The 13,650-nt window shown below is 39.4% G+C and overlaps 1 protein-coding gene across 2 annotated transcripts in view; it reads left to right on the top strand.

Moving 5' to 3' along the window:
• AEBP2 (AE binding protein 2) overlaps positions 1 to 13,650 on the top strand; it is a 90,120-nt gene that overhangs the window by 56,221 nt on the left and 20,249 nt on the right. For both annotated transcript variants that reach the window (XM_074938046.1, XM_074938054.1), the window contains exon 5: positions 4,282 to 4,406. In XM_074938046.1, coding sequence (XP_074794147.1) covers positions 4,282 to 4,406 — 125 coding nt within the window. The remainder of the gene's footprint in view (positions 1 to 4,281; positions 4,407 to 13,650) is intronic.

The following is a 13,650-nucleotide window of genomic DNA, read 5'->3' as shown; positions in this document are numbered from 1 at the left end:
TGATTCTATGATCTTGGACATGTGGCAGTTGAGATTCCACAAGAAATGCTCTTATGTTTAAATTGGTGGAAGAATCTAGATCAAGTTTGCAAGGGCATTCCATTTTCTCCACTTCTACCCCCAAAGATGATAGTAGTAAATGCTTCTAGTTTGTGATGGGGAGCTCATCTTTTCCATCACAGGATCTGTGGTCATGTGCACAGATTCACTTGTACTTCCATATATTAGAACTCAAAGTGATCCGCTTGGCATGTATGATACTTTTTCCTGTCTTTCAAGGCAAGACCGTTTATAATAGTCAGTACCACGACAGTGGTTTATGTAAACAGACAGTGAGGAGCTGCTTGGCTGTGGAAATAGTACACTGAACACCAACTTATAATCATTGCTCTCTGACAGGATTACAGGATAAGTTGGCAGATGGTCTGAGCAGGTATTTTTCTTACAGACACTCATGTTCAGTAAAGAATTTCCTCATTCAAAGAGTATTCCGGTGCTGTGATCAGCCAGACATAGACTTGTTTGTCACAGAAAATAACAGTTAAACCTACTGTTTGAGTGGGTCAGAACCCAGAATTCCAAGCACAAACATTTTTCATACCATCAACTGGGGTGTGATATATGCACACCCACCCTTTTTTTTAAACAAGGCTTTTGAGAAAAATCAAACAAGAGTCTTGATAATAGAGCTGGACAGGAAACAGTTTTCCAGTCCCATGATGATCTTTGAGATTTAAAAAATAAATTAAATTCCCATCCTGAAACAGGACAAAAAGTCCATGTCAAAAGTTTTCGTGAACCAAAAATAAATAAAATAGAAACATGGTTTGAGTTAATCAAAACGTTTTTTTTTTTTTATTTTTCACCATTTTTGTTTGTAATTAGCTTAAATTTTGAACCTGCTCAGAATGACTTCTTGGATTATTGTTCAGAAAATGTTTAAAAAATGTTGCAACAAAACATTTTGGTAGCTTCAGATGGGGGGGGGGGGGTAGAAGAAATAGATGGAACCAACCTTTTCCTGCAAATAATTTGTTTTGACAAATCCACATTTTCCAGGGGAAAAAATGTTTTGTCAAAATATTCCCGACCAGCTCTATGCGGTACTGATTTTATTAGTACCAGCGAGGCCCAGACAGTACTGATACACAGACTGGCTGAAACTTTCCAGACATCCTCCAGAAACGCCAGTGTCTATGAACATGATTTCTCAGGACAGTTGGAAGTGTTCATCCAGATCTGTCATCTCTGCATCTTATGGCCTGGATGTTGAGTGGCTAACTGATTCTGAGAAACCTAGCCTCAGAGATGTACAAAACATTTTGATATGAAGTAGAAAAGATTAAAAAATATTGGATATACCATTTGAATTTTTTTCCCCTGGATCCAAATGGTGTTATCCTGTAGCTGCTATGGACTGGTTCCATTGCTATAGAGATGGTTTACGGGAGCAGAGGGTCCTGCCCAGGCCTTGGAGGAAATTCCTAAAACAGAACATGGTTACTCAGGCTATGCACTGTGACCAGGCTTGAAGTGTGGCTTCCAACCCTTGTTTCATGCTACTTGCAGATTCAGGAAGGGGACTGCATTGGTTTATGTTTGAGTCATAGTTGGAAAAGGTGTCTTTGTAACTCAAAAGCTCGAAATTTAACTTTTTAAGAATGAAAGCTTAGATTCCCTAGAGACTGTTAAGCCACCCCATTCACCAGAGAAAGTCTTACTCACCACTGGTGAGTGGATTTGTCAAGTACTGAATGGTAACTTATTTTTTTAATGTAATAGAATTATTGCTTAGATCTATTTTTATATGAGTGTCAGATGGCACAATGAACTTTTAAAAAATGATATATGATAGCATTTGGATCATTTGAGTAATGGATCCAAGATACTGGATCAGAGAAGAAAGAAGCTGGTTTGAGGTTATGGGTGGAAAAAGGTTGGGAATCCCTGCAGTTGTGGAAGCTTAAAAGTGTTATGCCAAATCAGGCCTTCATAGTGCTAATACAAATACCACACTTGCCTGAGAGTATTACTGTACATGTTTTATTCGTACAAAAATGTTTTCATGGTTGTATTATGAACAAGGAAAATTAGTATTAAGGCTATTTGGGGTACAAGGCCATGGCTTTGTGTTAAAACAAAGGTACATTTTGCATCCATTACAACTCTGATAGAATAAAATCTCAGTATAAAAAATGGTAGCTTCAGTAGCCTCTTGTGGCCAGGCCTACAATTTTAGGTTATCTGATTTCAGCAGGAGAGCATTTACAGCTGAGTTGATTGCCCAGTTTGCACTATTGATTTCTGAGAGAATGAGGCACATCATGTGAAAACCAACGTCTAAGCAGTAATTGGTCCTAAGAGTGTAGAAAATAGTTTTTTCCGGTAGAATTTTTAGAATTGTTCTTAAATATTTGATAAGTAATCTTTTTTTTTGAGGGGGGAAAAGAGTAGAAGTTGTTTAAAAACTTAAATAATTTTCAATTTGTATGGTGATGTAGCCCATGCTATAATATTTGCTTTTCTTATAAGCTAACCTTTACTTTATCTTTCAGTAGAGATGGAAAATTAATTAAATGCAGGGTTAAACTGTTAAAATTTTCACATGAAATTAAAGGATTATTTTTTTAAAATTGTCACTAGTACAGCAAAACTTAACATTATGTACTTTAATATGATATTTATGTATGCTAGATAAAGCCTAAAGTATTTTTAACAGAATAAGATGAGAATATGTATTTTTAATTGCAATTACCATTTAATTAGATGGAATTTTCTGCTTTTCTTAAAAATAGCTTAGATCTGACAATTTTCCGTTAACCCCGCAAATCACATACTATAGCAACCTTTTACTCATAGTTCTTGAAGTGTTTGCCACTAAGGTCCACCTTTAGCCAAAAAACAAACAAAAGTCTTTAATACCTGAGACAAATCAGTTCTGTTGGTTCACAAACCAATGACTGTACAGTACCAGAAGGATGTTAATACCACTTCACCTAAAACTGTAAGTTAAAACTTAAGGTCTGATGGAACGGTTGGAGCACAATTGGCAAGTGTTCATTTTTGTTTTAATATCAACAATTTGTTTATTATCAAATAATAGAAAATGAAGTACTGCACAATGTAAAAACTGGCTTTTAAAAAAAAAAAAAAAAAAAACGTAGTTGATAGCCGGTACACCAGTGTTAATTTTGCCTTAGTCCTTTGTGCTTTGATTTAAAAGCATCTGATAAATACATGGATTTTAAAAAAATATACCCTCAGTCTACTTTTAGATATAATGGTCCACAGATAAACCCTCTGGTTTGGGAGTCAGAATTTCTTGTCATTTACTGATTTTCTTACCCTGTCAGTATAGTTGAAGTGCTGTTTAAACTTGATGTGTGTTCCTCTGCAGCCCTAAAAAAGATTGACTGAAACAACACTCCATATAGAATAGTGTAATCAGTCTGTCTGTCTTTGAAACAATTGGAGTAACAGTGGGTAAACTTTAGTTGTAATTTAGTTAGGCCTCTAGTGAGATTCCACTTCCTGGATTCCCCTGGGCCTGCTGGAGTATCATGCAATTTGTCTACCATTGCTGTTTTAGTATGTTGTAAGTATGAGGAGTTCCCTTTTTAAATAATACTTTGAATTAAGTCATAGCAGCAGTAATGAAACTAGTTGGACAGCACTTCAGGGTGCTTTGGAGAATTAGGTTTGCAAATGTATTCATTGCAGTGCTGGGAAGCATTCTAATATTTCTTTTGCCGTACATTTGGATTCCCAGTTGTTAAAAAGGAGTTGATCTGTTTGGAGTGTGAGCAGTAGAACTCCGTTTTTATTTTTTTATTTTAGAAGAGTGCAATACTTCTGGGAAGCTGTATTCTTCAGTAAATCCATCATAAAATCCTTGCTCTTAATACTGAAGGTTTAAAAAAGAATAGTATGTACTCCAGCAGTGTAAAAGCAAAAGGATTTAAAACAGTGAGGTTTAGTGCACATATTGATGCTGTGCTGGGACTTTAAAGTGAAAGTTTTAAAAATAAATTTTTCTGAGCAAACTTGAAAGGCAAACTTGATAGCCAGTTCTATGAGTCAGTCCCTCTTCTTCTTCTTTTTTTTTTTTTAGCCAAATTAATTTTTAGATCATATTGACAAGATACGATGCTCACTGACTTGTATAAGTAACTGACTTATTAATGACATTTCCCAGCCTTTTGGTGTATATATAAAGTATTTGCAGGTATTTGAATGCTTGCGATGTCTTGGAGTTTAACAGTAAGGATTTTTTTTTTCCAGCAAGACCACATGATTTCTTTGATGCACAAACACTGGATGCCATACGACATCGAGCCATCTGCTTCAACCTCTCAGCTCATATAGAAAGTTTAGGAAAAGGCCATAGTGTTGTATTTCATAGTACTGTAAGTATTATGTTGTTTCCTCCTTCATATTTGCATTTATGTATCTGAAAGTGTAATGGCTACAGTGGTATTATTCTAATTCTCACCTTAGTGAAGATTTTGTTGTTAATATTTTTGCACGTGGAATATTATTAATAGGGAATTTTAGCTTATTATTAAAAACAAGGAAATTGAGGAATTTAATTTTTAAGGTATGTTGGCAATTATTTCCAGTAATCCCAGTTTTGTGCCCTAGGTTGGAGAGAGCCAGTTTTGTGCCCTTGGTTTGGGCAATATCTTACAGTAGATATGTAGTGATGAAAATTCTAATTTCAAGGTGTTTTCTCAATCAAAACTCATTTCATTGGCTTCGTAGTATGAGTTCATGTTAGTATGTGGGATATTTAGGGCTTACTATTAAAAAAATTCAAAAAAAGGATACTAGAGTGAGAATAGTTGAAAATATACTTATCAAGAATGATTAACAAAGTCCTATAAAGTATGTGTGCTTGTTTTGTTTATGTATGGTACTATTGGTGGACTGATTGGGACGTCCAACCATGATCTACATCAAGGTCTTTTTTTCGTTATAAAGTTATGGCCAAGATAAGTATCTTAATCAAAATTCACTGTCTGTAATATTTTTAGTATTGTATTTTAGATTTCCTACTAAGAATATGTAGATGGACAGGACTGATATTAATATACACTCATGCAGAGATCAGCATGGTTCACTTCAGAAAATTGTGTGATAGTGTTCCATCAGTGATGAAATATAGGGATCAGAATGGCTCCCTCCCTAATGGCTCCTTCCTTCCCCCCCTCCCCCCCTGCCCGGTACAAACTGACCTTTTGGAGGTGGGGGCTTCCTTCTCTTCCTCATGTCCGCCATTCATGAGATGGTGGGTAGGTGGGGCACTGACTAGATCCCAAGGCTATTAGTCACTTAGGTCATAGTCAACTTAAATACCCATAGGTATTAGCCTGGCTCTCATTAACACAGAATTTCAAATTTGTCACATGCAGTTTGGCAAACAGTGCTACCGCCCACATACACAGGACATCTTCAAATAGGGGTGGGAATGGGAATTGTAATCTGTGAGAGCCTTTTACGCCAAAGGAAGAAAAAATCCAAAAGAAAATGGACTTGGCTCCTGGAAACTAGGTGGAACAAAATGGAGTCAGCACAATGCAGTATTGCATATGATGAATGTCTTTGCAGTGGGAGAAAATTAGAAGTCTTTTCTAGGGTGAAAAATCTGGGAATAGTGGTTATAGATTTGATGACTCACCCCTTACTGAACGCACTCCTTTTGTACATTTTTGAGCCTATTCCTCTGTAAGCAGGATAAGTTAGACAGTTGGGGTACTATTTCATTAATAAGACTACATACTAAAGTTTTTGTGTAGTATATAATAAATTCTTGTCAAATATGAGATGGTTTGCTTTGAATATCACTGTTTTAAAACTATAGAGATTATTTCAAATGTTAGATCTTTGGTGATATAACTTTATCAAAATAGAATTCTTCGAGCAAGATTTTTGTGATAAAACTTTACCTATCTTCCTATCTGACTAGGCTGTTCGGCTATAGTGGTTGCTGCTTACTTTGACTAGATGCTTCCATGTTTACATTCTTCCTATTTTTTTTCTTTTCTAAACTCAGAATTGGTTGACTTACTGTCATCTTTGTTGTTGGCATGTGGAGTCTCTTCATAATTGAGCTAAGTAGAAAACACGAGATATCACAGTCTGTTTACCTATCAGTAATAGATTCTAATCTCTGTTCAAACCTGCAATTTGTAGTTTGTCTGCCTCAGATGTTGCTTTCTCAAGATGATGCTTTTTTCATTTATGACTAGCTTTGAAATTGATAGAATTACTTCCTTTTGGAATATTTGAAGGCTGACCCATTTCTCCCACGAGAGATTTCTGGCTTCCAATAGACTTCAGCTTTGTGAAACTTCTGCTTTGAACACCACTAGTGTTACACAGAAATTGTGGGAAAAGTATACTATTTTGAATGTTAATATACATTTTCCCATCTCTTTGGGTATTTTTATTTTCTCTGCAGGCAAGTTAGAAGTATAAAAATAATTACTATATCTTCTGGGTTTATTTCAGAGTTCTGTTTTTTGCTGGTTCCACTTATCGCAGACCATTCCAAAGATGTTTAAAAATGTGAAATCAATAATGTAATTGCAATGGAATGCAGGAAGTTCAGTTGTTGCCAATTTTTTTTTGAAGGTGGGGTTTTTCTGCTCTCCAGAAGAGGTCAGCAGATTACCATTTATCGATAATTAACCTTTCTGATTCCTAACTGGAAAGACTTTCAGATGATCAGTACTGTAATAGTAGATATACTGTAATTCAGTTCCCCTCTGCAACTAGATTCCTGTATACAGTGTAAGTATTTTATAAGAAAGCTATCTAACTTTTGCAAAAGAAATAGTACTATACATAACTCACCCAGTTAAAATTATTATCTCTTCCATAATAAAATGTTTTGTTTTTTACAACAGGGTGAATGGTACACTTACAAATAGAATACTTCACTTGAGTGGAATAAATTTAGCTTTAAAAATAGTTGTTTTTTTTTTAAAGAGGACCTTCAAGTCTTCACAGCTGTATGGTGACAGCAAAGCTAGCTTCTACTATTTTAGTTATATTGTGGATTTTGCAGACAGAAGCCATATTCTAGTTGCTAATATTACAGTGGCTGGTTTGCACACTCCTGACTGTACATGTATTCATGGTTTTCACCATGAAATGAGCACTACTTGTGACTCTGGTCCTCTCCAAATTAGATCCATGGGAGAGTCAGAATTACTAAATACTAATGCAGCACTATTTCTGATAGATGAGTGGGTTCTGTAGCTGATCGGGTAATCTATTTTAACTTGACTTTTCAAGATTTTAGAGGTTTCTGTCTTTCAGGGAAAGAGTTCAGGTCAGTTTCGTGTGGAAATTTAGGGGATAAAAATTAAAACTCTAAAAAGAAAAGTCAATGAACCGTGTTCATGATAGTAAAAGTGTTCTTACTTAGTGTGAGTAGAGAATCTGTCATCCCTGTCAAACTAGTTATTCAGCTCTCTTTTTAGGATACCAAGTAATCCATGTTTTGTAAGGGTAAGAAGCTGATGATACAGGTTGCAAGAAACATTTTTTTAAAGAGTGAATTGGATTTAGAATTTTTGTCTAGGAAAACCCATAAAATATACCTTTCATAACATATATATCTAATTGCATGCTATAACTATGTACTAATCTGTAATGGCTAGTCGTTATTAACTTCTCCATTATAAAATAATCAGCATCTTGACCTTGAGCCTATTCAGTTAAAGTTGCTGTTAATTCTAGAGGGCTATTGAGGCACTGGTTTCTTGCATTGATCACCTCTGTTCACATACAATTCTGATTTCAGTTGATCCTCTGTTCCTTATAGACTTCCACTTTAAAAAATAAATGGGCTCTTTGTCACGACCTGCCCATTCCTGCACACCGTATTAAGCACCTGTGGGACCAGTGTGCCTTTTTGCCCCTCTAATCTTCTTAGGAACTTGCCTGTAAATATCAACCATTGCTGGCTGCTTTTCTTAACTCTTTTTTGAGGGCCCTGCAGGTCTCTTCAAAACTCACTGATAGACTATACCTGCAGTCCCTGGGCTTGACAACACACACAACTGTTATTTAACAAGAGTAAACATAATACTGACAAAACAACAACATTCAGTAACCTTTCTCCTTCATACTCCACTGAGGAGAGCCTAAGCTTATAAAAGCCCATCAGTGCTGCTTCTCTTCACAGGAACCAACTGACTAACCTTCTTCCATTTCCCAGGAGTTAGCTGCTAACGCTTCAGATTCACCCCTGAAGTTCTGAATGAGCTGTCTGTGTGGAGCTTCCATCCAGAAGTCCAAGCCTCTATTTCTGTGAACCCGGGTGGATTTGATTTCAATCAAGATATAAATCATGATTTAACTCACGAGTCAGGAAGACTCTATTTATTCATGGATTTCTACATAAAAGTGCGTTCTTGTTGGTTGTTATAACCTTAATACATATTCTTCACAACTCAGATAGATGTAGGTTTCATTTTTAGAAGATACATAGTGTACATTTTTAAACAGTGATTTATTTTGAAAACTTTTCAGATTAGTTTTACAGCTATATCAGAAAATGAATGATTGTCTGATTATTTCATTTACCAATGGTAACTGAAGCAGATATTTATGAAGTCATTGGGAGGTGAACTATCTCCAGTTCAAGAGGTTAATCATTAATATTTGGAGGATTTTCTTGCCATGCTATATTATAGATAGATATAGATATTTAGGTCAGAAGGGACCATTATGATCATCTAGTCTGACCTCCTGCACAACGCAGGCCACAGAATTTCACCCACCACTCCACCACTTAGGAGGAGAACATCACCAGACAAACATATAAATTGTTTATTTAACTAAAACAACAACATTAAGTATTGTGGATTTTTTTTCTTCAACAGCAAACATATAATATTTTAACAAAAAAGCATATGTCTCTCGCTTCTCACATTTATCTCCAGACTTCTTCTCCTTGTCCAGATCTATTCTGCCCACAACAATCTTCTATTCATTAAACTTTTTGAAACTTTGCACTTTTAGAGAGAGGTAAGGGATTGACTCTGTGTACAGAAATTTGCAGAGGGACAGTAAGGCTGAGGTCTGTTATTTCTCACCTCTATATATTTATTTATTTATTTAAAAACATTTTTGTTTTTAATAAGCATGTTATCTGTGGAGATACAAATCCACAGTTTGAGAACTGCAAAACTAAGCATCTCTGATGGTATCTTCTAGACTGACCACTGAGTCCCGTTGGGTAGATAGAAAGATTAACCTAAATAATCTATACAGAAGCCCCTGGAACCCCATAAGATTGGGTCCCTAATCCATGAACTGTTGGAACTCATTTACAAAACTTTTCTTAACATTACATGAATATATTGTCTCATACTATAGAATTAGATTGAGCTGTTATGTATCTTAATTAAAACTATCTTTAGATAGGTTTTTTCCTCAAAAAGCAATTTATAAAAAAAATACGATTTAAGTAAAAAAATACGCTTTTAAAAACATTGATTTTTATCCACCCTGCTGTGCACCCAGTGGCATGTGTACTTTTTGCTTTTTGTCCCCTAACATACCTCGTGTAATCCTGCATGGCTGTCCCTTCTGGTTTCTCAGAGGGAGGCCATGCAGTGGAGCCCTTAGCACTGCAATCAATTAGTGGGTATTAGCAGTCTTGAGAGCTCAGTCCGCTTGATCCGGGCAGGGCAATGGCGAGTCCCAGCCCAGGGCCCTAATGGTGGCAGAGTGATCTACCACTGGGTCAGCGGGGATTCACCCGCAGACTGTCGTCTAGTTTCCCCAGGCTACTTCCAAATGCTGGGGAGGTACGTACCTCCATGCTGTAGGTGTCCTCCATCTCCCCAGGATTGGTGATCAGCGGTAGCCCGAGCCGCTTGTCGGCGCCTTGGTCGGCCAGCAGCCCTGAGAGCTCTGGCCTGTCCTCAGGCAGCAGCCCCGGGAGCTCCTTCTCAATGTTGCACTCCAGCAGCAGGGGAGAAGCCTCTGTCTCTGTTGGCAGCTCCAGCCCAGCTGAGCTCCCGGGCCCACCTTTTGTACTTCCTCTTCCTGTCCCGCCCCTCAGCTTCTGGTGGGGCAGGCACGGTTTTCCTGGCTCCGGAGCCGAAGGGATGGGTTGTGGTGCTTCCTGGTCTGTTTCCTCACTACCCACCATCATACAGTTTTGCTAAACATTTATCTTTTGACAGCATTTACTGTCAGACAATTTTCAAATCAACGTGGTTCCTTCTCAGAGAGAGAAGGTGGGTGAGGTAATATCTTTTATTGGACCAACTTCTGTTGGTGAGAGACAAAGTTTTGCTAAAGTAACCATTGCTTGATGCAGATTATCTTGCCCGTTGTTATCCCATTTTGCCAGACCTTGACAGTGTAGTTGATTGGCTCTCTGAGTGCTCACTGAGAGAGAAGGCATTGAGAGCTGTTTGGCAGAATCTTAACCTTAATAAGGCAAAGAGAAAGTTGGTAGGCTGGGGGAAGCAACTTAAAGAAATGGTAATGGTGGTACAAGCCTACGTTTTGTTACTCAAGTTGTGAATATGAGCATTTTCCTAATCTCTTACGTGCTGCTACATGTTTAAAATGTTAGTAACCAGCACTTGTCAAGGAGGTAGTGATGTTTCCTTTTGATTATAACTCTTGTGAGTTATCTATGCCCTTTTTTTTTCTATTATTGTGGTGCTGTATAGGTGTGGCAGTACTTCGAAACCCTTCAAAAACTTCAGCCTCCTTACTTAGAAATGCGTCTTGCTGGGAGCATGTTACACTCATGCATCAGTATATGCTTTCTTCCAGTATGCACACATGGTGTTGACTTTGATCTTCTCACGCCCCTTATGGATTGAGTTCAGTACATCTTAGAAGTTACATATATGAGAGAAAGTGAAAGGAAATTAGAAAGGAAATTATTTATAATGTAAGTTTGGAGGTGCAGTGTTTCCAGGGTGATTCTGGCCATTTAAAGTTACAGCTGATCAAAGTTTGAAACTCTAATCCAGCACATTTTAGAAGTTTTCTCTCCTTGGGTCTTAAGACAGCAGTTTGAAATCAGAAGGGAATCTCAAGTTGACTGTCCTTAGCTATGTTCATCTGAGGACATATAGGTGGAACAAGTTTTTCTCCACATAAGGTCCTTGAATTTGGTACTTATACCCTTCGTCAGGACGTAATGTTGACAACTAGGGAATGCTGGATGTTTTACCAGTGAACCCAGCTTGACCAGTGTTGGGGAATCTTGTGTGATTATTTTAGATTTTCTTGTCTGGGAACTATGTTATTGTTGGCATGGTGTATTTAAAAAAACCCCAAATACGAAATAACTTTTTATGTGCCTGAAGATGAGTACATTGTAGAAGTTTAAATATTCATACAGTGCCTTTAATTTTTCTACTGGAATGTTCCTTAAAATTACAATGACGATAGATACAGGGTTTTATAATAAAATGCAAACAATATTTAATTTTCTGTTTAATTTTAAGCTAAATTTACATAACCATGTGTTGAACTGAATCCTTTTCTGTATGTCACAGACTAGTAAAAATAAGATTGAATACTGTTAACCTAAGAAGTCAATATGGTTCCTAATTTTGGAATTCTAGGGCTACAGTGGCCATTTAAATTTGCTGTAGATCAAAGTTTGATATTCTAAATCAGGTGATTAAAAATCTCAAGAGGGCAAAATTCATTCTATTTTGATAAAATGAAATCTCAGTGAGGAAGGTATTCTTTTAACATTCCTTTAATCTGAATTAATTTGTTGTTACCCCACCCACATCAGCTCGTAACCCAAATACACATATTTAGCTATCTTAATCTTTCTTTGTAAGTCATTTTCTACAGACCCTAGTGGTTTTTGTTGCTCAGTCTTGGAACTCCAGTTTCATTATCATTCTAGCTGTGTTATATCCAGTATTCAACACAGCGAGCCAGATTCTTTGGTCAGATAGAGCCATTCTTCTTCGAGTGCTTGCTCATGTCCACTCAGCATAGGTGTGTGTTCTTGCCTCATGCACCAGTGCTGGAAGTTTTTTCCCCCAGCGGTATCCATAGGGAACCGGCTCTGGTGCCCGCTGGAGTGGCGTGCACATGCCGCAGTATATGGGGTGCTGCTGGCTCCCCCCACTCTCAGTTCCTTCTTGCCTCCAGTGATGGTGCTGGAACTGTTTCTGCTTCAGCTAACGCTGTTGCTTTCTCGTTCGTGCAGACTCATTAATTCTTGTATTATAGTGTATATAGTTTTCTGTTAGCGTTAGTAAATCCCTTAGCTATAGCTAGAGACTTCGTAAGTCCCGAACAGGACTTTGCCTCAGGACGGGGCATGCCCTGGTCCCCAGGCTTTTAAGCCCTGTGATCGCTGCAAGAGGTCCATGCCCATTAGTGATCCACACAGCAGTTGTCTGCGTTGCTTGGGCGAAGGGCACGTTAGTGGAAAAGTGCAAAATTTGCCAGTCCTTCAAGCCAAGGACTAAGAAGGAGAGCGCGATATTCATTTAAGAGCGCTCCTTATGGAGTTGGCCCTCACCCCGGCGTTGGAACAACGCTCCAACTCTGCACCAAGCACTGTGACCTCGGTACGCAGTGCCTCATCGGGACCGTCCACTGGCCTGCACCAGTCCCCATCCGTGGCTCCAACCAAGAAGCCCAAGTAGGAGGGACAAGGCCGGTCTCCAGCCTCCCCCAAAGGTGCAGGTAAGGTCCTGTGCCGAGCAACTCTTCACCCCCATCGGGATTTCAGGCCCAAGCTCTGGTTGAGCAGGGTAGCCCAGCCCGCTGCCCGCCAGCCAGCCCCCGGATAGTGGCAGAGGCCTCCGCCAGCTTTGGGTACCGTCCGCGCCGGAGGCCCTGCAGGAGATAGTGTTCCTTCCCCGTACTTCCCACACCGACTCCTGTAATTTCTCGGTCATGGAGTAAACCTGTGTTTGGACCACCACAGTCTCCATCTCAGTGGCCGCCCTTTCGTAGCCGTGATGCTGCTGACCTTGAAAGGCAGACACAGGGCAGTCCCATTCGGTCCCCGGACCTTGGGCATGGGCAGAGAGGCTCAAGGCGCAGCTCGCTGGCAACTGGGCCCAAACCTCTAGAGGCACATGCCCCTAGTAGGAGTACCGGTCCCGGCACCCAATATCTCTGAGACCACAGTACTGCTCTAGGGACCCATTGAGGGATTGACGCTACCATTCGTTGGATCGCCACCAATCCCCTAGAAGGGCATCACCCCGTGCGGGTGCTTCCTGGCTCCGGGCTTGTTCTGACTCCCAGTACTGTTGGTCAAGTGCCAGACATAGATCACTGACTGCAGGCCGTTGTGGCTCCGTCGAGAGCCACCGGTCCCCAAGACCCCATTCCAAATCAGACTCCAGATGGAGTGACCGGCATCAGTCAGGGCAGAGTCACCGTTCCGCGCTATCCTGGTCTCCTGGAGCGACCGCTCAGGATCCAGCCCTGGTTCAGAACGAGGTTCCCTGACAGTGGGACAAGCTTCAGTACCAGGCACAGTGGCCAGTGCCGTGGTACCCATGGATAGCCCTTTCAGGCGGCCTGCGCTGTGTCTGGAGCCTCAGAGACCAGATGCCTCTCTTTCCCACCCTCCTCCAGTGCACGAAGCCTTGGGCACAAGGAAGCCATAGGTTCAAGAGG

Source organism: Natator depressus, chromosome 1 (genome assembly GCF_965152275.1).
Source record: "Natator depressus isolate rNatDep1 chromosome 1, rNatDep2.hap1, whole genome shotgun sequence".
Classification (NCBI taxonomy): domain Eukaryota; kingdom Metazoa; phylum Chordata; order Testudines; family Cheloniidae; genus Natator; species Natator depressus.
The sequence above is the reverse complement of the archived record's forward strand: the minus strand, read 5'-3'. Positions and strand labels throughout refer to the sequence as shown.